Below are 25,527 nucleotides of genomic sequence, written 5' to 3'. Positions count from 1 at the left end.
TTCTCTAATCCCACATTTAATGTGTCATGTGGAGGGGTGTGATTTGGGATTTTTGGTAATTTTTTATTTTGTTTTTATGACTTTGGTTTTTGTAAAATTCCTACACGGGGTGGGAAGATTTTATATTTGAACAAAATCATCCTGCAAATACCTCGTGTTTCCATAACAAACTTTAAACCCAGAGGGAGGCGGGGAGAAAGCCGCTCCTGAACCCCCGCGGCACTGAACCACCGCGGCATGTGAGCACAGCCGAGACGGCCCGAGGCTGGATTGTTCCAGGGCTGTAGGAGCTCACGAGCTGCAGGTTCCTGCACAGTTGGACTTTGCCCACAGGGGCATATGGCAGGCACCTCTAGTAGAGGTATTTATGGCCTGAGAGGAAAAAGGAGGCTAGGGAGGGTATTCAGAGGAAGGAAAGGAGCCGAGGCCAAGACGTTGAAATCATTGACCTTTGGTGGAAACTGGTGGGTGAGAAGGTGTCGGGATGAGCAGAAGTGCAGACAAGAAAACAGGTGCAGCAAGGGAGGATGCTGGAGAGGTCAGAGCAGCCCCGAGCAGCCTGCCCACCGCTGCAGCTGATTCATTGTCTGGACATGTGTGTGACTGTGGACACGTGTGACTGTCACAGTGGGGAGGGAGGGGCTGCTACTGGCATCTAGTGGGAGGGAGCCTGGATGATTTTAAACATCTGTGGTGCAGAGGACAGCATCCCCCCAACCCCCCCGCCCGTGACATGTGTGCCCACAAGGCAGTAGTGCTGCTGGGCAGAAACCCTCAGCTGCAGCTTCGGACATAGGAAGCAGGGCCTTGATGGGGTGAGACAATGGCCTGGCACATGGGAGCAGCCGTTGGCCACCTGTGTCTTGGAACCGGTGCCCCGGGAAATGGAGAGCTTGTATGTGATGAGCGGATGGTCGTTCAGTCTGTGCCCCGAGCAGAGGGGGAGGCCCTCGGATGGCAGAAACATGTTGGGGGGAGAAGAGGGAGGAGCCTGTTCACACAGGAGCGATGCATGTGCACCGCCAAGAGCTTCCCGCGGAGGCGAGATCCGCATGGGGAATGAAGAAACCTTCACCTCTGAGACTTACAGGAAAGAAACCTCCACCAAGAGTGACAGTCCCAGCACAATCCACAGCAGTCTAGAGGTTTTACTGTATTTTGTTTTTTAATCAATAAACTATTTCTACTTAAGGAAATGGTGAGAAAGTGGCCATGCCTCCCTGGTGGCGCAGTGGTTGAGAGTCCGCCTGCCGATGCAGGGGATACGGGTTCGTGCCCCGGTCTGGGAGGATCCCATATGCCGCGGAGCGGCTGGGCCCGTGAGCCGTGGCCGCTGGGCCTGCGCATCCGGAGCCTGCGCATCCGGAGCCTGTGCTCCGCAACGGGGGAGGCCACAACAGTGAGAGGCCCGCATACCACAAAAAGAAAAAAAAAAAAAAAAAAAGAAAGTGGCCATGGATAACATGGAACAAGCAAGCATGGCTGTTTTCCCGTAAAGCCTTACTTACAAAAATTAAGTGGCAGGCTGGATTTGTTTTGTGGATCATAGTTTGCTGATCCTGATCTATAGTAATGTTTTAAACCCTTGGATACAAATACTTAAAATCAGATATCATTAACAAAGCCTTTAAATTTTGCACAAGAGACAAGTGCTAAATTGATGTGGTTCTACCTATATTGCATATTTATTTATTTATTATACACATAGTGCCATTTGCATCCATTATTGGCATTCCACCCCTGGCAATAGTATGTTCTAAGTTCTAGATTCAGCCAAAATCCTAAATCCAGTGTAAATTCAGTTTTGAAGTAGAAACTGCATCATTGAGGTAACTGCAGACTACTTAGGTCTGAAGTTATGAGCCATCTTGGTATCATGAAATTCAAAAACGTTTACATTTTATCATTCTTTTTTTCTCTCTCTTTTTTTTTTTTTTTTGCGGTACGCGGGCCTCTCACTGTTGTGGCCTCTCCCGTTGCGGAGCACAGGCTCAGTGGCCATGGCTCACGGGCCCAGCCACTCCGTGGCATGTGGGATCTTCCCGGCCCGGGGCACGAACCCGTGTCCCCTGCATTGGCAGGCGGACTCTCAACCACTGCGCCACCAGGGAAGCCCTACCCTTGTTATTTTTGTCTGCTCTTTTCTCAGCTGAGAAATATCCTACTCTGACTGTGGGTTTGTCTGTGTTCACAGTTTATCAGTATTTGATATATATGAATATGAATTGTACTAAGTAAAATTCTTAGTTGCAATACAGATTTAGAATTATTATATGTTCCTTTGAATTGAATCTTTTATCATTAAGAACTTTCTTTTTCTCTAGTAATGCCTTTTTTTTTTTTTTTTTGCCTCAAAGTTGTTCTTGCCTGTTCTGAATATAGCTCTCCAGTTTTCTTTTGGTTAGTATTTTCATGGTGATCTTTTTCTAACTTTTTGCTTTCAGCGTCCCCTTTTCATATGTTTTGGTTGTCCTCTTATAAATGGCATGTTGTCTTTCTAATAGTTTTCAAAATCCAACCTTATAATCTCCATCTTTTGATTGGAGCATTATTGCATTTACATTTAATGTAACAACTGCTATAATTGTCTTTACATCTACTATTCTACTTTCTGTCTTAATTTTTTCAGACTCATTACATTTAGCATCCTATTTTTCTCCTCTAGATAAGTATTTTTACACTCATTTGTAATACTTTAAGCATTAACAATATGCATCCCTAACTTAAAATCTAGCATTAATTTCAACTTTTACCTCTCGGTATGCATTTTAGTTCCATTTACTCCTTCTCAGTTTATATACCACTGTTATGTGTGTGTATGCCATTTAATGCCATATTATGAATATATAATATGTATTATATATATGCAAATATATATATATACATATATATCATCTCTTTCAGAACTACTATAATTATTTTATCCAGTTTTATTCTTTTTATTCATATATATTCATATATATATATTATTCATTTAGATTTATCCAAATAATTACCATTTTTGTTGCACTTTATTTCTTCCCAAATCTCTGACCTGGAATTATTTTCCTTCTGCTTAAAGAATAACTTTTAGTATTTCCCTTAGATTAGGTCTCTTGGTAAAAATTCTCTCATTTTCTTATCTGAAAATGTCTTTGTTTTGCTTTTATTTTTGAAATATTTCTTTACGGATGTCAGATTCTACTTTGGCAGCTGTTTTCTTTCTGCACATTGAATATTTTGTTCCATTGGTTTTTGGCTTTCATTGTTTCTTTGAGAAGTTAGGCTAAGTCATGTGGTTATTCCTTTGGAAGAAATGTGTCTTTTTTCCCCCTGGCTCCTTTTAAGATTTTCAGATTGTCTTTGGTTTTCAGCAGTCTTAGTGTAATATACTTTGAATGTATCCTGCTTGTGTTTCTTTGTGGTTCTTGAATCTGTGGCTTGATGTGTTTTATCATTTGGGGTGAAATTCTCAGCCATTCTATCTTCAGATGTTGTTTCTGCTGCTTTTGACTCATTCTTTCCTTCTGCATCTCCAGCCATGGAAAGGATAACCTTTGCATTGCATTCCCTCTCACCTCTCTTCTGATGGAGCCATCCTTTGTCTCTCTGTGCTTCATTCTGTATATTTTCATTGGATTTTTTTTTTCCAGTTTACTCTTCAGCTACATCCATCCTATTGTCAGCCATTTACATTGGGCTTTTAATTTGGGTTATTTTATTTTTCAATTTCATATACATCTTTTTCTGATACTTTACCTAGATCTCTTATATGTTTAAATTATCTATTGTTAATGTGATTTTATTAATGTTGACTTCTTTTCTCACATTTCTGATTTTTTTATTAATGTGCTCTATATCATATTAATCAGACTGTGCAAATAATTTTGGTTTTACTATGCTTTTATTTTCCTCCAGAGGGGATTTATATTTGCTTTCTGGGAGGAAGGTAATACTGAATTTGGGTTACATAGTTGTCTACGTTTGGATTCTGATCACCTTAAACAAAAATTCTATGTGCAGACGCGTAAGGGGATTCTTTAATGTTAAAAAGTTCACGTAAGTATGCATAATGCTACAACTGGCCAGTTGGACAACTGACTCTCAAAAAAGGAAGGGAGGGAAGGAAGGAAGGAAGAAAGAAGGAAGGGAAAGGAAGAAAGAGAAAGGAAAGGAAAAGGAAAGGCAAAAAAAAGACGAAAGAAAACAAAAGCCCTGGTTGGTAACATTTGCCAACTTCTGTGTTGCCACTACACCCACTATGGCCAATTCAAGTTACCAACACAGCGTCCCTGAATGTGAACTTGGGAAGAGACATGACAACTGGCTGTACTATAATCTCTACCATCTCATCATCTATTTCTCATTTGTGGGGAAAAGTTCTCAGTTGTACAATTATTATTTTTCATACAGCCAATTAATATATCTCTATAGGTATGCATTTTGGTTATTTTGTGGAAAAAAAATTGCATTTTGTTTTCTGGCCCAATTACACAATTGGCCCAATTGAAGCAACTGCCCTAAACACAATTGTCTTTTTTCCTCAGGTGAGTTTGGTGTGCACAGGAACATGTGGCCCTGTGTAGTCTGTGTTTCAAAGGAAAGTCTGAGATGGGTGCTGGGTGTTGAAAATGTCTGTTGGGCTCTTTGGTGACCTGAGCTTGTGTTAAAGGGAGTTTCTCTTATCATTTTAGGCATTTTTGCTGCCTTCCTGTGACATAGCTGTAACCAGAAAAGTAGTTCAAGTGTACAGAAAGTGGATCCTCCAGGACAAACCTGTGTTCATGGAGGAACCAGACATAAAAGAAGTTGCCCAAGAAGATGCTGAGAAATTAGGATTTTCAGAGACTGATAACAAGCAGGTGATATTTTATCACTTATTGTTTGAGTTGGGAGCATCTATATTAAAATATAAAGCAAAGTATTCTGCTCAGTCAAGGGTCGCAGTCAGGCCACCTCTTTGTTGTCAGCTCTGTTGCTCTCGGGTTGCTGAGTTCCATGAGCGCCTGCCTCAGGGAGGCTGCTTCTGTTCTCTGTTCAAGGTCCTCTGCCACATCCTAAGCTCAGGCTTGGCCACATGTGCGTGGCAGCTTCTTTATTCACTACTGCATGAGAGTCTTTGAATAAGCCAAGATACTTTGCACGTCTCTGTATGAGACTAAAAATGTCACTGCCGTATCATTGATATGCTTAAATAAGTAATATTCACTTAACTAAATTTAGAATGTTTTGGCAGACTTTCCTTGTACAGTGGCCATACCAGCAACAGTCCAGTGTGACACACATACCAGCAACAGTCCAATGTGACACACAATATTAATAAGTGAAGTGAGCCTCGCTTCAGGGCTGGGTGCTGTTCTCAGAGAGGGGTGCTATCAGGATGGACCTTTCATTCCATGTTAGATAAAGCCACAGGTGTGAGTGGGCCTCTACTTGATGCACAAAATAACTTAGGTCGTATTTATATTTCTGGCATGCTATTTTGACATCTAGTCTGAGAATTATTTCTAAAAGTGGGTGTTTGTCATGGCAATTAACACCAAACATTAAAAAATACTTGTAACCAAAGGTATATCACTTTTAAATATCTATATTAATTCCCTAATTTGATTTTTCAATATTGGTGAAGTCATCTTCATAACTAGTCATGAGATCAAAACAAATCAACAGTCATGTTCACTGGGTCATTGGACAAACGTTATCCATTTCTTCAGCACATACTAAGTGCTAAGCACCATTTTAGGTGATGGAGGTAGAAGGGTGAACACAATAGAAGAGAGACTTGCCTTCTAGAACGTGTAATCTCATGAATTCTGGTGAGCGTAAGGAACTAAATACACAACATGTGCTTCTCCCCACTCTGCTGACTGATTGTTATTTTCTAAAGACCTCATCTGAAAGTTCTGGTCACAAGCGATCTTCCAGTTGGGGACGAACTTATTCCTTCACGAGTGCTGTGAGCAGAGGGTGTGTGACCGAAGAGGAGAATAAAAACGTGAAGGCTGGGGCCCAGGCTATGCTGCAGGTATGCGCCGGCCACAGACAGGAAGGCTCCCGGATGGAGTCAGCTTGAACATTTTGTTTATTGGGGGTAACATCATATAAAGTATGGTGATGTTTTTAGCTATCCATCAGTAAGCAGCCCTTAAATTCTCATGCTAAGTTTTCTTTCTGCTTGCCCACCTTCAGTTTATAAAGATTTTTTTTTTTTTTGGTCAGAGAAGACATCTGAACTAGTTGCAGTTTTTTGAGAGGGATTGTTATACAGTGAATATATGACTGAGATTTCAACCTTAAAAGTATCTTCTTTTTATTTATTTATTTATTTACTTAACATCTTTATTGGAGTATAATTACTTTACAATGGTGTGTTAGTTTCTGCTTTATAACAAAGTGAATCAGCTATACATATACATATGTCCCCACATCTCTTCCCTCTTGCATCTCCCTCCCACCCTCCCTATCCCACCCCTCTAGGTGGTCACAAAGCACCGAGCTGATCTCCCTGTGCTATGCGGCTGCTTCCCAGTAGCTATCTATTTTGCATTTGGTAGTGTATATATGTCCATGCCACTCTCTCACTTTGTGCCAGCTTACCCTTCCCCCTCCCCATATCCTCAAGTCCATTCTCTACGTCTGCGTCTTTATTCCTGTCCTGCCCCTAGGTTCTTCAGAACCATTTTTTTTTTTTTAGATTCCATGTATATGTGTTAGCATACAGTATTTGTTTTTCTCTTTCTGACTGACTTCACTCTGTATGATAGACTCTAGGTCCATCCACCTCACTACAAATAACTCAATTTCTTTTCTTTTTACGGCTGAGTAATATTCCATTGTATATATGTGCCACATTCTGAACACATATGGGTAGTGAGTTACCTGGATTCTAATTTGTAAGACAAACTTGGTGATTATATAATCTTATAAGTAATATTCCTCTTAAAAATTGCCTGTGTTTATGAAGAATGATGCTTAATGCAGTAATTTTTAGATATTTATCTGAATGAATATATGAAATACCATTTGGGAACATTGGAAGGAGCAGCTTTGGCTTATCACTCAGTCTCCCCAGATCTCAGGATTTTATCTCAAAAATGGAGATTGGGAGATTACCTCTTGGGTTGCACCCAGTGTGAAGGTTGTTAGAAGTATAAGTGAAAACACAGGGTCCCTCTCTTTACCCTGATCCCTGGCACCCCACCCTCCTCCCCATATCCATACCACGTTCATCTGTGTCCAGTTAGGCCTCCCACACAGAGGCTGGGCATAGGGTCTGGGGCAGGAAGGCATGGTACCCAGTTTTCAGTGATGCCGTGTTTCTGTCATCTGTCTCTTGAGAGGATTCCTTATTGTGGGATCCTTTTTGTTTTCAAGTTAATTGGCAGTTTAATATACTGTAATTAATGAATTTTCTAATTTTTCATTGAAAATCAGCAAATAATTTTAGCTTTAAAAAACTCAAGATGATTTTACCTGAATAGCTTCAGAGAACTTTGGCGCAGCTCCTAAATGTCACCTGTGCGCCCACCAGAGCAATGGTTGCAGGAGTCCCCGCCCCGCCCCCTCCCCGCAGAGCATCCTGTAGTCAGCTAGTGGGGGTTGCAGGCGCCTGTTAATTCCCTGAGTTCAGGTGAGTTATTTATTCTCTAGAAGGAGAACTCACGTCCCCTTGGCTGAGCCAAGAAAAAGAATTTCTACTTGATTATAGCTCTACAGTTATAAAAAATATTTAGTTTGGATTTAGATAGCTGTTTTTGTTCTCATTTTATTGAGTACCTTGGTCCTTGATTTGGTTAATGAGGAAAACGTGGCCAAATGGAGGTTTGATAAGATAGTACTGTTTTATAGTTAGTTACTTCTGACAGGTACAATTTGGACATATTCATTTTGTTGATTTATTTTTATCCTAACTGATACTAACATGGTAATAAATAGTCATGGAGTCAACATTTTTGATGTTGTTTTGAAAGTAAAATGAAAGAAGTATAATATATGAAGACTCCTCACTTTTACTTTGGAGTATGCAAAGGTTTAAAATTAAATCAAGGAGGCAAGTACATTGAATTAAAAAGTATCTGTATTGGGCTTCCCTGGTGGCGCAGTGGTTGAGAGTCCGCCTGCCGATGCAGGGGACACGGGTTCGTGCCCCAGTCCGGGAGGATCCCACATGCCGCGGAGCGGCTGGGCCCGTGAGCCATGGCCGCTGAGCCTGCGCATCCGGAGCCTGTGCTCCGCGACAGGAGAGGCCACAGTGGTGAGAGGCCTGCGTACTGCAAAAAAAAAAAAAAAAAAAAAAGTATCTGTATTGTAGTACATCATCTATGGCATACTTCTTTAAAAGACACAGTCACTACAGCTATAGTTCGCTAGTCAAGAGGTTCTTCATTTTCATTTTTCTTACTCGAAGCTTAGTAAATCTTCACAAGTGCTGTTATCATCTGTTATCAACTATTATAGTGCTGATTTTGTGATTCTTCCTAGAAAATTGGGACACGATACATTTTTAATCTTGCATAAAACGATCTCAGAGGCTGTCAACATTTTAGTTCGCCCACTTGACTTTTGAGTGTGCTCATTTCAGTTCCTCTGGTCAGTTTGTGCATCTGTTTTGAGATGCTGTGTTAATGGATTTCGTCCACAAGTGAGCCAGCTCTGTTTGTCCCCAGATCATTGGTGTCTGTGCTGTTGAATGGAGAGGAGAGCTAAGAGGGGCTGTAGGTCTAGAAGGTGGAGAAGCTCCACCCTTGTCAGTGGGTTGACAGCCCAGAATGTCCTGACTCTGTGTAAATGATGACACGTTGTTATGCCGCAGCAGTGCCTCCGGGCAGTAACTCCCTACAGGGTAGCCTGGATCCGTGCTCCCCACAATTCTCTAACGATGGTACAGGACAGGGGACTTGTATCCTAAAGGCAGAGTGTAGAGCAGTTGGTGTACTTTCTAAATTTTGTTGGAAATCTCAGTTTTTATCCTAAGAATTTCCTTAGGTTTTGTATTCTGCTGCATATTGTATTTCTCATATTGAAAACCCATGCTCCTGGAAGGTGTGCAGTGTTGGCCACATGCCTTTGCCCCTTTGCTGGCTGCCCTTTGGGTGGTACTGCCTGCCTCCTGTCAGCAAGGGCTTCATGTCGGCAAAGCTGGAGACTCAACAAGAGCCAGGTCATTCTTTCCAGCCGCTGTCTGACCCAGGGCCCCTGCCCTCTCTGCCGGCCCCCAAAGGTTCCTCACCCACAGGCAAGGATCCTGTCTTATCTTTATAAAAAATTTTTGAGGGGGTGTCAAAAAGAAATCTGCAGAAGCCTTTCTGATTCATAAATTTCCAAATCTGCAATATTAATATGTAATAGCAATTATTTTTCTAGAAAAGGTCTTTCAAGGATCAGTATTTTAGTAATTCTAAGGGGTGAACTAGAATAAATTTGAGTATGTGTTGGTACCACTTGTCTTATTGAAATAGCTCAAAGGTGAAATTAATATCATTCCCTTTAAACAAAATTTGTTCAGGTTTATCTGTTTAATTATATCTTCTCATGTAAAATTTGTTGATTCTAAGGTATTTTTGACAAACGCTGCAAACGTCTTTTTGTTGGAACCGTGTGTGGAAGTTCCCATGCTCTTGAAGGAGCAAGTTGATGCATGTAAAGCTGTTCTGATTACTTTTAGGCGCATGATAATGGAGCTTACAATGAATAAAAAGACATGGTGAGTATCTTTTCAATTAATTAACATTCTAAAACAGATGTTTCTGTTTTCAACGTAATAATTAAAATGCTAAAGCCTCCGTTTATTAAATAGCTCTACAAAATGAACGATGAGATGATAATCAGTCTTTTGTAACAGAATTATGAAGGTAAGTATCCAGTACTTTGATAGTTCATTTATTTTCATTATTGGTTTTAAAAAAAGTTCTCAAATTAAGAGTAAGTAGTCATATTACTTAATAGTAGATTTTTCCATTTTAAACTGTCCTCAGACAGTTTTTGGAAAAGCAGTAGCTGACGTTTCATAATATCATTCTTCATAATCCCAGGAGGGTTGGTTAATTGCTCCAGAATACTTTTAACTGATTTGATTGTTTTAAACTTGAAGTTTTAAATTCATTTTAGAAAAAACAATTATTTTAAGTGATAAATTGTCAGAGTGCAGTGAAAAATATAGTGGCGTCATTAAAATACACTTATGTGAAGTGTTTTCCTCCTGGTCGTTCATTTTTGTTTGGTGTCTTTGTGTTTATAATGTCCCAGAGGTAAGCAGTGCATTAGAGTTTCCCGTGATGAGTGTCTGCACATCCCTCCAGCTCCTAAGGTTTGGGGGGTGGGGGGCAGCCTCTCCCTTCTGCTTCTCCAGTCTGGTCCTTGCAGGTTCCTCCCGCCCAGGCAGCACCCTCCCTACCTGCTTGGCAGTGGTCAGCACCCTCAGACCCGGGCTTGTGGCACCTGCCTCCCGGAAATGCTCGGGGTCCCCGTTCCCAGGCCTGTGCTCTGGAGGCTGGAGCCGGCGCTCAGGGAGCCGTTGGGGTGAGGTGGGACTGAGCCCGCAGGGCCTCCAGGGCCTTGCGTCCAGCCCTTTTCTTTCTCAGATGAGGGGGAGCGGGCCCAGAGGAAGCTGGCGGGCAGAAGGTGCACAAATACAGGAACCACAAATGTCAACATGATCATTTGAAGCTGTACCTTCCGGTGTCATCTTTCCCAGACTTTTAACTTGCCGAGAAGCTGTTGCTAAAGCATCACAGGGATGAACAAGGCAATTTAAACAAAGTTAAAAGCTGTGTCAGTAATGTTGAAAGCCATGAGAAATGCTGGAAGCTTTCAACTGAAATATCTGCTCCTCATACCAGTTGTATCAAGTGTTTTTGATGCTTTTTTTCCCCTTTGAAAACTCTATATGAATTCTATATACCAGTGTATCAGTAATATTTTGATATTTTTGATAATCTTTTTTGGGCTGAAAATTCTAGGAAATAAAATTAAACAATGCTTCTCTGTTTCTTTAATAATTCAGAGATTTCCAGGTAAAACTATAAAAAATCAAAATATAGGAATAGATGAAAATACTCACTGAAAAAAAAAAAATAAAGTCAGTAGAGCATAGACCAGGGATGTGATCTATTTCCCTAGCAGATTTTCCTGTGTAGTGAAGTACCAGATGATCAGTGAATTCCCTCCCTCCCTTCTTTCATCTGGTAAATAACTAGGGAGCTTCTACTGTGAGGATAGAGGGTAAACTAGACAGACAGGGTCCCTGCCCTCCCAAGGCATCCGTCCTCATAGGCCTGAGAGACGTGATGAACACAGAAGTGGGGTCAGGTGGGGTTCAGCGCTAAGAACCGTGGAGCTGGTTGGGGTGGGAGTGCGCAGGGTGGGAAGACCTCTCTGAGCGGAGCCCAGAGGGAAGAGCATCCCCATGAGGAGGAACTGCAGGTCACAGCTGGTGGGCTCCGGGTAGGACGAGATGGCAGCCAGTGCAATGGGGGGCACCCCAGGCCAGGGGACACAGGGCCCTGCGGGCTGCAGGAAGGTCCCCGCTACCTCTGCTTGTGCGCAAGAGTGTGACACGACCCGATTTATGTTTCCAAAAGATCTCTGGCTGCCGAGCGGAGAGAGACAGTGCCTGGAGCGCAGACTCTGTGGCGGTGGTTGACGGTGGCTGAGACCAGGCTGTAGCCCGGCAGGTGCCGAGTAGTGGCCCCCAAAGAGGGGCTAGCCGGTGTTAGTGAGTAGGTGTGCAAGGAGATGGGGGCAAAGTAGAGAACAAAGAGGCAGCAAGAGCCGCTCCTCCGCCACTCGGGCAGCACACATGGGCCGTCCTGGGCTTGCTCTTCAGGCAGGTCCCCTTTGAGAGGAGTGACCAGAGTTAATGTTTCACAAAACACAAAGGAACAAGCGGAGGTCAGAACTGTTAGCAAAGATTTTTCCAAACTGGAGGTAGTTTTCCCCCCTGCATTCTCTTCCAGAAGACTCCGTGTGGGAATGTTGTGGTTCCCAAGCTTTCTTAGGTTCAGAAGTTAAACCTGCCCTGTGTCTGTGTCGGTCTTTGCCTCCGTCAGGTCTGCATTTTTTATAACAGTTCCCATGACTGAGGTTTTACTTGAAAGTTACTACGTTTCTTGTTCTCATGTTCGCATGATGGGTGTGGAAGGGGCTGTTTTTCCTTGTCTTGAGCATCACACAAGGTGCGCAGCAGAGGCGACCCTGGGTGCAGCCTTCCCCTCCCCCTGTGACAGGGCCCGGGGGACGCTGACCGGGGCGAGCACAGGCTGTCCCAGCCCTGAGCCATTTCTCCCCTCATCCTCCCCAAAGTCGCCGGCTGCTCCAGGCGTGCATGCCCCGATCCTCTGGCCGCACAGCTCTAGTCCTGAGCCTGCAGGGTCCGTGGGTAGGGGGGCCGGGCGGGCAGGCAGAGCAGAGCACAGTGGGAACGGGCACCCGCAGAAACCAGGACGGAGGTCAGACAGGGTCAGCCACCAGGAGGGCAGGAGACCCTGGAGAAGTTTAATGAGATCCAGCATCGTGTTAAGAGAAAACATTGTTCTCAGAAATGTGAGAAAACTATAAAGGAACCATGATTTGAGATCTCATTATTCAACCTGGACCAGATTACTTTGTCCACTTCTTGGTTTTATCACTGAAGAGCCAGGCCAAGGAGGAAGTTACAGAGATGAACGAACGGTTCGTGCTCAAGACCTCGAAGAAGTAGTTAAAGGGAACGGGGTGATTTCCCTCCATTAACCGAAGATAACGTGTTCTCCATTTCCATGGCATCTGGGGGGAGATATGAAGAATGTAACTCAGCTCTGAGAGAAGAATGCCCTTTGCCTGTGCTAGAGAACTTACCATCATCAGCACAATTAGCGGTGCTATTTTGTGTCTCTAGTGTTTTATACTCTTTAAAGACTTTTTACATAAAACGCCATCTCCGGGACTTCCCTGGTGGTGCAGTGGTTAAGAATCCACCTGCCAATGCAGGGGACACGGGTTCGAGCCCTGGTCCGGGAAGATCCCAAATGCCGCGGAGCAACTAAGCCCGTGTGCCACAACTACTGAGCCCACTTGCCATAGCTACTGAAGCCCCTGCGCCTAGATCCATGCTCTGCAACAAGAGAAGCCACCGCAATGAGAAGCCCGTGCACCGCAACGAAGAGTAGCCCCTGCTCGTTGCAACGAAGACCCAACACAGCCAAAAAAAAAAAAAAAAAAAAACCACGGTCCGAGGAGTGCTGTGATGGAGACGTTGTGACCGCGGTTCCGAGGGGTGCCCTGTTTGCAGAGTCAGGATCTTCCAGGCACAAAGCTCCGTGCCCTAAGCATCCAGTGGTGACCTTTCCCAGCCCTCCTACCTGTAGGAGTGCTGTGGAGCACGGCCACCCGCCACTGCTGACGGCAGACCTCCCCAGGACGAGGACCAGAAAGTCCATGTTGTTTACTGTCACACAGAGAGATAGGGAGGCCACTCAGTTTAAGTAAAATAATGGATGTGAAAGTCTGAGAGTGCTGTGTAAGTTCAGTAGGCACAGCTCTCCCCGTGTGCCGTTAGCTGCTGGCACAGGTGGAGAAAACGCGTTGCCTCCATTTTTACAAGGCAGGGGTCAAGCTGGGATGAAACCTGGGTTGTCCTGTCTGCTGATGTGGGCACTAGAGGCATATTTTTAGAACTGTGGTAACATAAGCTAGCTTATTTTGATAAGTATGGTATTCATTATGTAATGGGCATTCAGATACTTCTGAATGATATGTGATTATCAATTTTGCTGAATCCTTAAGAGAATTTCTTGTACCTATAAATGTAAGTGCTTTGGAGATGTGATTAATAATATGAGCTTTTATTTTGGGTGGCCCAGGGAACAGATGTTGCAAATACTACTCAGGATAACAGAAGCTGTCATGCAGAAGCCAAAGGATAAACAAATAAAGGACTTGTTTGCCCAGAGCTTGGCAGGGTTACTGTTTAGGGTAAGTCTTTTTTATTAAAACACTGCAAATGCAAGAAATGAATTAGATTTTACAGCAAATTCGTTTTAATCACTGAGAATTTCAAGAGTAAAATTAGACTGACTTTAAATTTCTAGAAATTTAATTAGAAAATTTCCTTCTTAGCTTTGTCTTGAAGGTTGTAATCTTGTCTTTACAATTAGTGCTGGTCTTCTTTTAGTCCTTCCCACCTTTCTGCCATCTACTTCCTCTTTTGATTTGCTTAAGGTTGCTAGAAATTAGGAAGATGACAAGAGCTGATGCCCTTGGTGTTGGGCCAGATAGATTTGAAGAGGTGAAGGATGGACAGAGCATGGGAATAGGAATAGGATGGGAGAGGTTCGGGCTAGAGATAAACGTGTGAGGGCCATTGATGTGCTGAGCGATTGTGATTAAAGCCACAGGGCTGGGTGGGACCACCTGGGGAGGGAGAGTGTGTCAGAGAGAAGAGGGCCAGCCAGAGATGCTGAGGAATGGTGGCCAGTGAGCTGGGAGGGTAACTAGGGGTGCATGTGTCCTGGATGCCCTGAGAGCAGTGCTGAGTAAGAGGAGACAGCCAGTCGACCGTTGGCTTTGCCAAGATGCTGGTGGCTGAGAATGTTCTAGGGGAATGAGGCCCACCTGGAGTGGATAGAGGAGAAAGTGAGAGCTGGGCAGTGGAGGTCCCAGCTAGAGTCACGGCTTTGCAGAGGGAATGGTGTGGAAGGGAGGGGGGAGGAGGAGGTGAGCTGGAGCCAGCGGGGGTGTGGGGAGCAGGGTTTCAGGAAGGTGGCGGTAAAGTATGCTCGCTCACCAGTGGGGATGATCCAGGGAGGGAGAGTAGCATCGTCTGGGGCAGAGAGAACCTCGGAGATGAAGTCCTGGACCAGGTGACAAGCCGGGTTGGCCCCCAATGGGAGCGGAGAGTCAAGGAGGTGGCTGCGGTTCCTGCATCTCATGGCGAGAAGGGTCCAGCGCAGGGGTCTCTGACGTCACCCTGAGGGGCAGAGAGGAGAAGGCAGGGGAGGAACTGGCGGCCTGGGAAGAAGTCGAAAGGGTCCTGAGGGCGGCAGCCTGTTGCCGCATTGCTCTTTCCTAGAATCACTGACATTTATGGAATGCATAGTAGTTATGAAATATTTCTGGAAGAGAGCAGTGTGAAAGAATGTGACGTTCTATCCAATAAAGGCCGTGGTCCAGTGGATGGGCCTGACTTTGAGTAATCCAACAGGAGAACGAGGGTGGACCATGAGCTGGGAGTGACACTGCAGGGAGAGAGGTGGCTGCCCTCCTCGGGGACTGGAAGGTGGTTTTGGAGGTGATGTGTTAAGAGCATATCCAGAACACAGGTAGGTTCTGTAGGTGAAAGTGCCAAAAAAGAGAAATTTGTACTCTAAATAAAGCCAAATATTCCCTTTGTAACACAAGAGAACCCAGCTGTTCATATTAATTTTGAACACTTTACTATGACTGAATGATCTTGACCTGATGAGAAACGTATGAAAGGCTGCAGAAATAATTGGCATGAACTCAGTTAGCTCCTCATGGTATAAGCACCTTTAGTCTGATTACCTTGCCTTCACTGGATGGGTGAAGTGGTCTGCACGCCCTTCTGTGTGTCCAGCTTTGCTGTGCTCTTGCCTGTAGGGTGGCACTGACCACCTGCCTTGCGGTCTGCCTGGACAGACAGACCCTCCGCTCACCTTGCTCTGACTCTGGAGCATCTCACTGTTTGACCTTCCTGACCTCCCCTTCTTGACGGGACTGGAGCTGCCATGTGACATGGACGGGGGCCGGGCTTAGGCCGGTGGGTGCCTGGGCCCCGCTTCTCACCAGTTGTCTAGTCCCACATCTATCGTGGGTCTTGGAATTAGAGTGAGAACTTGTCACTAAACTAAGCAAGAGTGTATCGTGGAGTGTGGTTTCTGTTTGTTTGGTTTGGGTTTGGGGAGGGGGGCAGAATCCTCCTCATTAATGGAGAAGTCTTGTCAGATCTTACTCGAAGATTAGTTTTGAGTCCATGATTATTAATGATTTTGATGTCGTTGTTGTTATTATTTTGGCAGTGGTTCAGTGCATCCAGAGGAATGCTTACATTCATTAAGAGCTAACCATAAAGTAGCAGAGAGAAGGTGTACTTTTTAGACTTAGACAGATTCTGGGTTCTGACCCCAGCTCTGGTACTTCCTGGCTTGTGGGGCCTTGAGCAAATCACTTCATCTTTCTGAATCTTGTCCCTAATCTGCCACAATCAGGAAAGGGCTCCTTCCTACCTTCCAGGGTTGTTGGAAGAATCAGAGAGGATGAACCTGGGATTTATGGTCATCTGTTGACCTCCCAAGTCCTTTTGTGAGACCCCAGGAGGAGGGAAATGTGAAAGGTCAGGGCAGATCTGCCAGGCAGTCAAGCGGCTCCATCTTAGTCCCATCCTACAATTAAAATGTGCTGTCTGGGGCTTCCCTGGTGGCGCAGTGGTTGAGAGTCTACCTGCCGATGCAGGGGACACGGGTTCGTGCCCCGGTCCGGGAAGATCCCACATGCCGCGGAGCAGCTGGGCCCGTGAGCCATGGCCTCTGAGCCTGCGCGTCCAGAGCCTGTGCTCCACAACGGGAGAGGCCACAACAGTGAGAGGCCTGCGTACCGCAAAAAAAAAAAAAAAAAAAGTACTGTCTGATCATTATTTGTGTGGTCATGCAGCCGGTCTACCATTGCCAGATACTTGATTTTTAAATTTTTGAATAAAGAGACTGTTGACGGGGACGGGGAACTTTAAGTTGCCATTATCCTTTTATCTTTTTCTAGTTTTTCCTTTAGCGTTTAGCTTTTTTCTCTGTCAGTAGATAAGTTGGGTTGGCAAATTTTCTTGAAATGATAGTTGAGGTTTACTTAGTTTTAAATACTTACCAAGTAATGCTGATTTTGCCATAAATGATGCTTCACATACTTCCGTCAGTGCTAACTGTACCTCCTGCTTGAAGCTCGGAAGTCTATAAGGAAACTTGGACTTCGGTCCTTCTGTGTATAGCCTGAGCCAGTACCTTAAAATTAGGTCATCCCCTAAGTGAGGTGGGTAGAGAGACATAGAAAGTGGTTGGTTAGGAAACTTTGTAAGAAAAGAAGTGATTTCCCAATGAAGGTGTCTTCTATACGTCTTGTGTGCCAAGACATACTTGATAAAACATGCCTTTTAGTGCCGAAGGATGACATTAGGGATGCTCTTATTCAGCTTTTTATCTTTAGAGAGAAATAGGACTCCAGAAAAGCCACGTAAATTGTCCAGGTCACAAACCAGGTTAGTGACAACCGAGTCTGCGGCCCTCTCTTTCCCTCTTCCTGTTAGAAAAGGGAAACCTGTGCAGCGGGGGCCCTGGGCTTACGTCTGCTGACTGTCCTCAGCTGTGAACGAGAATGAGGTGTGATGTGTGATGATGCACGTGTTTGTGAGATTTGCGGAGGTGAAGCCTATAAGATGCAGGAAGTCATGGTTCAGTCCTTGTTTAATAATTAGTCAATAAAGCGAGGCCAGTGCAGGACCCAGTGGGCATCTTATACACACTCCTCTGCTTTTAAACCTGAAGCCAGCTCCGTGACCACATGTGAGGCTGAGTCCTGGCGACTCGGCCAGTCTCTGCATTCTCCTACTCTGGAAGGTGATACGTATATTTTTTATTTTATTTTATTTTATTTCTGGCTGTGTTGGGTCTTCATTGCTGTGTGCGGGCTTTCTCTAGCTGCGTCAAGTGGGGGCTACTCTTCGTTGTCGTGCGCGGGCTTCTCATTGCGGTGGCTTCTCTTGTTGCGGAGCACGGGCTCTAGGTGCGTGGGCTTCAGTAGTTGTGGCGTGTGGGCTCAGTAGTTGTGGCTCACGGGCTCTAGAGCACAGGCTCAGTAGTTGTGGTGCACAGGCTTAATTGCTCCACGGCACGTGGGATCTTCCCGGACCAGGGCTTGAACCCGCGTCCCCTGCATTGGCAGGAGGATTCTTAACCAGTGTGCCACCAGGGAAGCCCCTGGAAGATTATATTTTTGATCTACCATTTATTAATTTTATTGTTTATATGCACTTTATGGTAATGACCTGAAACTCATTTTGAAAACAGGAGTGTGAAAAATGAATAAATAGAAGCTGGCATTTTAGTCAGAATAAAAATGTATAATAAAGTACTAATAACAATAAATGGTAACATTTTAATTTTTCCTTTTGCATTGTCCTTAATTTTTAAAAAATTAATTCATCTTAGAACCAGATTTTAAATATGAGTGTTTAGAACCTTGTTTTCAATATACTCAACTATTTTAGCTCAACTTTAACATTTTTACCCCTTTAAAAAGTGTAGTTAACATACGGGCTTCCCTGGTGGCGCAGTGGTTGAGAGTCCGCCTGCCGATGCAGGGGACACGGGTTCGTGCCCCGGTTCGGGAAGATCCCACATGCCGCGGAGCGGCTGGGCCCGTGAGCCATGGCCGCTGAGCCTGCGTGTCCGGAGCCTGTGCTCCGCAACGGGAGAGGCCACAACAGTGAGAGGCCCGCGTACCGCAAAAAAAAAAAAAAAAAAAAAGTGTAGTTAACATGAATTGAAACAGAGAACAGGTACATTGTCATGAGGGTCACTTTATATATGATTTTTCAGGTGGTCAGAGATGGCTTGTCTAGGTACAGACTCCTTTCTTTTTCTCAAAGTTTTCCTAGGTCTATATTAGAAAAATTTCTCTTTTAATTAAAAAGCAGTCTACGACCATACCACCCTGAACCTGCCTAATCTCATCTAAATTAAAAAGCAAATTCACCCCCATCCCATGCACAGTACAACTCCTGACAGCAGTGGGAGCCTATTTGCATCTGGGTTGGGCAGAGACATTGGCGAGTTGGCACCTTACCTGGCATTTAGCTCTGACAAAAGATCAGGGAGGTTACCCAGACTTTGGCTATAAAGATTCTCTCTACTAAGATTAGGAAAGCATCTGGGGCTCATCTGAGATGGACTTGGCACTTCTTTCAAGGGAGATACATTTTGTTTTTTGGTTGTTGTTTGGTTTTTTTTTTAAGATTTATTTTTTAATTTATTTTAGTTTTAGGCTGTGTCAGGTCTTAGTTGAGGCACGCGGGATCTTCGTTGAGGCATGCGGGATCTTTTGTTGTGGTGTGCAGTCTTCTTTCTAGTGGTGTGCGGGTTTTCTCTTCTCTAGTGTGGCGTGCAGGCTCCAGGGTGCGTGGGCTCTGTAGTTTGCAGCACGCGGGCTCTCTAGTTGAGGTGCATGAGCTCAGTAGTTGTGGAGCGCGGGCTTAGTTCCCCAACCACGGATTGAACCCTCGTCCCCTGCTTTGGAAGGCGAATTCTTTACCACTGGACCACCAGGGAAGTCCCGGGAGATACATTTTGAGTTGAATTTTAAAGGATGCGGAATATTTTGGCAGAGGTAAGGAGCTGGGCACCTTGGAGGTAAGGAAATACCCAGAATACATGCATAATTGTCTTGTAGGGTTGCCCCTGCGAGCAGCTGTAGTACTGTGCACCGTGAGACCAGGGGGACTGAGGGACTCTTAGGGAAACGAACTCCGATGCGGGAAATGCAGGCTGCTTCCTGGAGGTTGGGGATGGGTGACATCAGGGACACCCAGGAGGAACTGACGTCCAAGTTGTGACCTGAAGAGTGGGCAGAGGTTAAAGAAGCAAAATGAGGAAAGAGAGGGAGGAAAGGGTATGTGCAGAGGCCGGGAGCAGGAGAGGCCAGGTGGAGGGCCTGGAGGGCCTGGAGGGCTCTCAGTGGAGGAAACAGTTCTTTTCACAACTACGCTGCATGGCAGGTGCCTGCAGGACGTGGCACGTGGGCTACGAGTGAGCAGAGAGAAGGGTCAGGAAACCAGCATTTCGAGAGGTCTGGGTTGAACGTGGACAGTGAGCAGATGGTCACTGGAGCCATGAGAACGGGGACCAAAACTAAGCAGAAGGTGGGGTGGCAGAGGATGGAGTGAGTGTGGACGATGGAGCGAGTGTGGGCCATTCTTTCAAGAAATTTGGCTTTGAAAGGGGAAGAGGGGGCTGCAGCTCGAAAGGGACATCAGGGCTCAAGGGAACTTCTGTGGGTTTTTTTTGAGATAAGGAAGAATTGGACCATGTTTGCATGCTGATAGGTAGGAGCTGGGGAAATAGGATGGGCAGGGGGTCAAGGTGAGGTGGGGTTAACAGAAATGCAGAGTCTGAGGAGGAGGCCGGGAGCAGGGGTCAGGGTCGGGGGACACACAGGAGAGCAGGGCCCCCTCCCTGCATGGCCTGCAGTCGGGGAGGAGCCAGGCAGATGCAGGCCTGGTGGGCAGAGGTCCAGGGCATTGTTTCCTGGGGTCTGTGCTCTGAAGTCTGCTTTGAGCTCATCTGCTGCCAGTCAGGCAGGAGCTGGTGGAGGTGGAGGTTTACCTGCAGAAGACAAGCCTCGGAGTGGCCCCTGCAGGGAGTGAGGGAGCGAATAGGCTCCCCAGGTCCCGCCAGGACCAGCCACAGACACTAGGATCATTTTGATCAGTGTCTGTTCAAAATGATAACTAATTTCACAGTAGCTCAAATCTTGATTGCAGTGGATCAGATGCATTTTGAGAAATTAAACACAGTATCCCCAAGCACTTTTTATGTTAAAATTCATTTTACTAATAGTGATTTTCAATGTTTTGTCGAAAGTACACTTCTTCCAAATGGAGATGATTGAATTCTCCTGTTGATTGGTTGTTTTCAGACGCTCATAGTGGCCTGGATCCGCGCAAACCTCTGCGTGTACATCTCTCGGGAGCTCTGGGACGACTTCCTCGGGGTGCTGTCCTCCCTCACAGACTGGGAGGAACTCATCCACGAGTGGACCAGCATCATGGACTCCTTGACGGTGGTGCTTGCCAGGACTGTGTACGGAGTTGAGATGACAAACCTACCTCTGGACAAATTAAGTGAACAGAAGGAGAAGAAGCAGCGAGGCAAAGGTATTTCCTGCCTGGCTGGGTGGCACCGGGCGTATCTGAGTCTGGGGAGGAGTGTGTATTAAACAGCAGGCAGTCGACGCATGGAATTTCATAGTCAGCTGAACCAGCTGTACGGACAGTATCTTTTAACGGTGGTGTTCGATCGCATCTCCTAGCACTGTGTCCCCTTAGTGAGGATGACGGGACAGGCTGGGAAGAAGGAAGAAGGAGGATTGTGCACAGTAGTGATAGCGGCGGGGGCCGGGTGCACCTTCTCTGCCTTCACCCTCACGGGAGCCTGTGAGGTCCATGCCACTCTCCCCACATCACAGACCAAGAAACTCAAGGACAGAGTCCACAGGGGTTGGCTCACTCAGGGTCACACAGCTAAGAAGCGGTAAAGCCGGAAATCAAAGCCAGGCAAGTCCCACTCAAGGCGCCCCGCTCTTTATCATCTATTCTGCTGCCCCACCTTGGGAAGGTGGAGAAGTTCTGAATGTTTCACATGGAGTCATTTTGGCTTTTTTGTGTTTCTGGGTGAAAATTGTTGTGAGACCTGGAGTCAGATCAAGGCGGGAAACCTCAGTGCTGGTCTCTGTTGGGGATGACACTCTGCAGCCCATCTTCATTACTGTTTTTAAGGCTGTGACGCAGTCCTTGGATTAATTCCCTGTACTCCAGCTTATTGTGTAAAGATTTTGAGGCCACTCATACAAATACACATAATACAATGGATAAAATACATAAGGACACTGGGGCGGAATGAACAGGGGTGGAGCTCCGTGCATGGATAAAATGCCAGGATGCACGGTGAAGAGCCTCGGTGCTGCTGGGGAGGCGGAAGGGGGCCACCGCAGATTCAACTCTGATCATCACAGAGTAACACGGGAGGATCACAGAGTGCAAAAGGTGTAAACAAGCTACTTGCTTGGCTTGTCCTGGTCCTGGGACCTGCGAGGAATTTTTCCTCCAGAGACTTACAAAAAGCACGTTACTTGCTGTGGCCGACTACAACCTCGACAGTGGTCTTAGTGTAGATGGTGTCAGTTAGCTTCGCTGTGTGACAAAGCACCCCAAAATATAGCGGCTTCAAATAACACCATTTATTCAGATCATGATTTTATGGGTTGGCAGTTGTGCTGGCCTCACAGCTGCGTTCGCAGTCAGCCGGGCTGTGACACGCTCAGTGAGCGGCAGCTCCACTGCTAGGGGTTAGCCGGCTGTCGGCTGCGCAGTAGGGGTGACGGGGCCGTACACCTTGCATCACCCAGCAGGCTAGCTCAGGCTGTTCACCTAATGGCTTAGGGTTCCAGGAGCAGAGGAGGACACACTCAGATTTTCAGGTACATTTCAGATCTCTGCTTGCTCAGTTTTGCAACCAGAAGTCATGTGCTGAAGCCCAGAGTTAATGTGGGAGAGGATGACAGAGGATGTGGATAACGGGGAAGTGTGAACCAATTTTAGTGATTAGTTCACTGCAGAGCCATGTAGTTAATGTGACTGATTCCTAGAATGTCTTCATTGCAGTCTGTGAGTGGCTTGCCAGGGCACCAATTAGTAAAAGCAAGTCAGTGAGAAACCAAAACTAACTAGTTGACGCATGGGGCGTTCCAGTGGAATTGTCTAATCCCAGTTTAGATTTAGACTGTCTAATGCAATGTTCTCACATACTTTAGCAGAAGATCCTTTTTTCTCCCCAGTTGAAGTTGTAAGGAGACCCTTCCTAAAAAAATATATTAGATGCAGATTTGGGATTGAAATCAGGGCCGGGAGCCCTGGGCCTCTGTAGTGTCCTCCGTAGCAGCTCTGAGGGCCTCTGTGTAAACCCAGAGTCTGGGAGGGTCTAGGTGCTTCCAGCCAGGAACTTGGCTCCCTGGACTGTGGCTCTCAGTCCAGAAGAGTCTACCTGACTGGGGCGCCTTTCAGGATGGAGGGGAGTGGCTGAGACAGAAAGTAAGGACTTTCTCAAACTAACCATGTTCCCTGCCTCCTGGAATTCTTATAATCCACCCTCCCCTTCAGCCCCCAAAATATTCTCTTCCTTCCCACTATGCGAACACAGATTCAAAGGGAGAGATAGGCTTGTCTTAGGAAGGTAAACAACTTCAAAAAATGCTATTTTCAGGAAAGATACAGAACAAATTTAACTATTAATGACCATGGCAAATATTTCTGATTTATTTATTATATTGCCTTATTCTAAAAACACATTTAAATATCCATTATAGAAATACTTGCTGTACAAGCACTAGATTTGTGGAAACAAAGTACACTCTCAGAAGAATCTGGGTGTGACAACGAGCCACAGGTGGCAACCACCAGCCACATCGTACACGTGCAGAAACCTCTAAGTGCCTCATTCTCTTTTCTTCTGTATTTCTTTTGATCCTTGACTACTTACTTAAAATACTTGTCCAGAGCAGTACGAGAGGAGAAAAAAGGTGATTCACAGATCTGCAATATTTTACTATTTGGAGCTTCGCTTAAAATAGGATTTTGTATTGTTTGTAGAATTTCATTAACTTTGCTTATTTGAGTATAATTAGAGTTTATGGGCATAAGTTTCTTTCGGGGATTCATGGAGAGGTTGGCATCTACAGGATGGAATACTGTTCTAAAATCAGCATCTCTAATTTACTGGTTTATAGAAGCAGTTTTTGGAGTATCCTGGGAGCAGTGGTGTAACTTCATTTGCTTATGTTGAGGAAGATTTATTCATGTTTTTTTGTATATTGGAATGAGTACTGTGAAGATATATGAATTTTCATGAGACTGTTGAAGATGCTTGAAAAATACTTTGGCAACAGGAATTTTTAGATATATGAATAACTCCCTAAATAGTAGTATAAGGAACTGGTACCTAATCTGCAACAAGAGAATCTGCTGACTTATATATCATTCTATGTATGACGTTTGCTGAGCAGCACAGGCTATGAAAGGAATAATAATGAATTCAGTCTCTGGATTATTTTTCTTGTCTCGTAGGCTGTGTTCCAGATTCTCAGAAAGGAACCACCGTGGGGAGATCGTTTTCTCTGAGCTGGCGGAGCCACCCCGATGTGGCCGAGCCCATGAGATTCAGGAGTGCCACCACATCCGGGGCGCCAGGAGTTGAGAAAGCGAGAAACATCGTCCGCCAGAAAGCAACCGGTAAGCACACCTTCTAGTATTTCTCAAAGGAATGGATTTATAGGAATCAAATGTTTTTAAAGTTTTAAAATTCCACGCAGAACTTAAAACACCAGGGCTTTTATTAACTGAGATGTCTCTGTATCTTTTCAACTTTCTGTCTAACTACTTTCTGAATCAGTTTGTGACATTTATTTCTAAATCCTTCATTGTGAAAAAGAACTTGAGATGTTAATATCGAGTGAGATATTTGTGCAAAAGAGAGAAAATAGATGTTTTGTTTGACCCTTGAAGAAAATACATTCTTAGTAATCACACAACCAGTTGCATTGTTGTTATTGTTGAACAATGCTGATCTGAAGAGAGGGTGGAAACTTATTCCAGCAAAGAAAAGGAGAATAAGGGCTTAGTTTTCAGGACTGGAAGGAGACATTGACATTTTTTGCTTCTTTGGAAAATGGAGCTTTACATGCCTGTAGATGTTGACCTTACAGGCTGTTAGAATTAAGAAGAACTTGACCGGGAACCTCCAGTTAATCAAACTGTTGCTACAGTTGACTCTTAAAAAGAGAGAACTCTTTAATTAAGCTTGTATATAGTTTTTAATAAGAACAAATAAAGCCCCGAACCTTCCCAGTGACTTTGAGGCTGTAACTTACGTTTAAAACAGATTCCTGTGAGTTTTTCTCAGATTCCTGTAGTTTTTCACATCAATAATACCAAGCAGTTGTAATTGATATTCAGCATGTTGACCGCAGAGAGAAGGTCCCAGTTTCCTCTGGTCATAAATCAAAGATTCATGGACACTCAACATTTTTTCCAATGCTTATTAGTAAAGGCTTACTACAGACGGCTTAGAATCCTGTTGGAGTTTTAATGAAAATATATTACGCCTTAACCCTAACTCCTCCTTGTTTTTACCATAGTATTTGTTTGTCACTGTCACCTTATTTATACCCTCCTTCTTGCTTCCTCCTCTCCCTGAGGAGAGACCTAGTTTCTGGTAGCAGGCAGCTTTGGGGGAGGCTTATTCACGCATTTCCTTTCTCATCCCAGCTCCTAAAATACCTTTCCTCCATCACTGGATCCTTAAAAGGGATCAGAAGAGAAGTTTGTGACAAAGGTGGCATTATGCCTGAGCCGCCCAGACTTCCTGCTGGTCCTCACAACCCCTGAATTGCAGAGGTGATAAAAGTGTTCATTCAAAGCACTTTTTAAAACTTTATTCTCACATTTTTTTTTTTTGCGGTACGCGGGCCTCTCACTGTTGTGGCCTCCCCCGTCGCGGAGCACAGGCTCCGGACGCGCAGGCTCCGGACGCACAGGCTCAGCGGCCATGGCTCACGGGCCCAGCCGCTCCGCGGCATATGGGATCCTCCCAGACCGGGGCACGAACCCGTATCCCCTGCATCGGCAGGCGGACTCTCAACCACTTGCGCCACCAGGGAGGCCCTATTCTCACATTTTAACGAGCAGCAAATGATTGTATACTGCATGTTCCATATGCCACTACTTGCCCAAAACACAGC

At 45.1% G+C, this 25,527-nt stretch overlaps 1 protein-coding gene across 5 annotated transcripts in view; it reads left to right on the top strand.

Annotated features, from left to right (window-relative positions):
• RALGAPA2 (Ral GTPase activating protein catalytic subunit alpha 2) overlaps positions 1-25,527 on the top strand; it is a 285,182-nt gene that overhangs the window by 74,871 nt on the left and 184,784 nt on the right. For all 5 annotated transcript variants that reach the window (XM_060120092.1, XM_060120091.1, XM_060120089.1 and 2 more), the window contains exons 11-16: positions 4,674-4,841; positions 5,867-6,004; positions 9,534-9,682; positions 13,818-13,929; positions 20,653-20,890; positions 23,855-24,019. In XM_060120092.1, coding sequence (XP_059976075.1) covers positions 4,674-4,841; positions 5,867-6,004; positions 9,534-9,682; positions 13,818-13,929; positions 20,653-20,890; positions 23,855-24,019 — 970 coding nt within the window. The remainder of the gene's footprint in view (positions 1-4,673; positions 4,842-5,866; positions 6,005-9,533; positions 9,683-13,817; positions 13,930-20,652; positions 20,891-23,854; positions 24,020-25,527) is intronic.

Source organism: Mesoplodon densirostris, chromosome 16 (genome assembly GCF_025265405.1).
Source record: "Mesoplodon densirostris isolate mMesDen1 chromosome 16, mMesDen1 primary haplotype, whole genome shotgun sequence".
NCBI lineage: Eukaryota > Metazoa > Chordata > Mammalia > Artiodactyla > Ziphiidae > Mesoplodon > Mesoplodon densirostris.
This window is presented reverse-complemented; position numbering and strand designations above follow the sequence as displayed.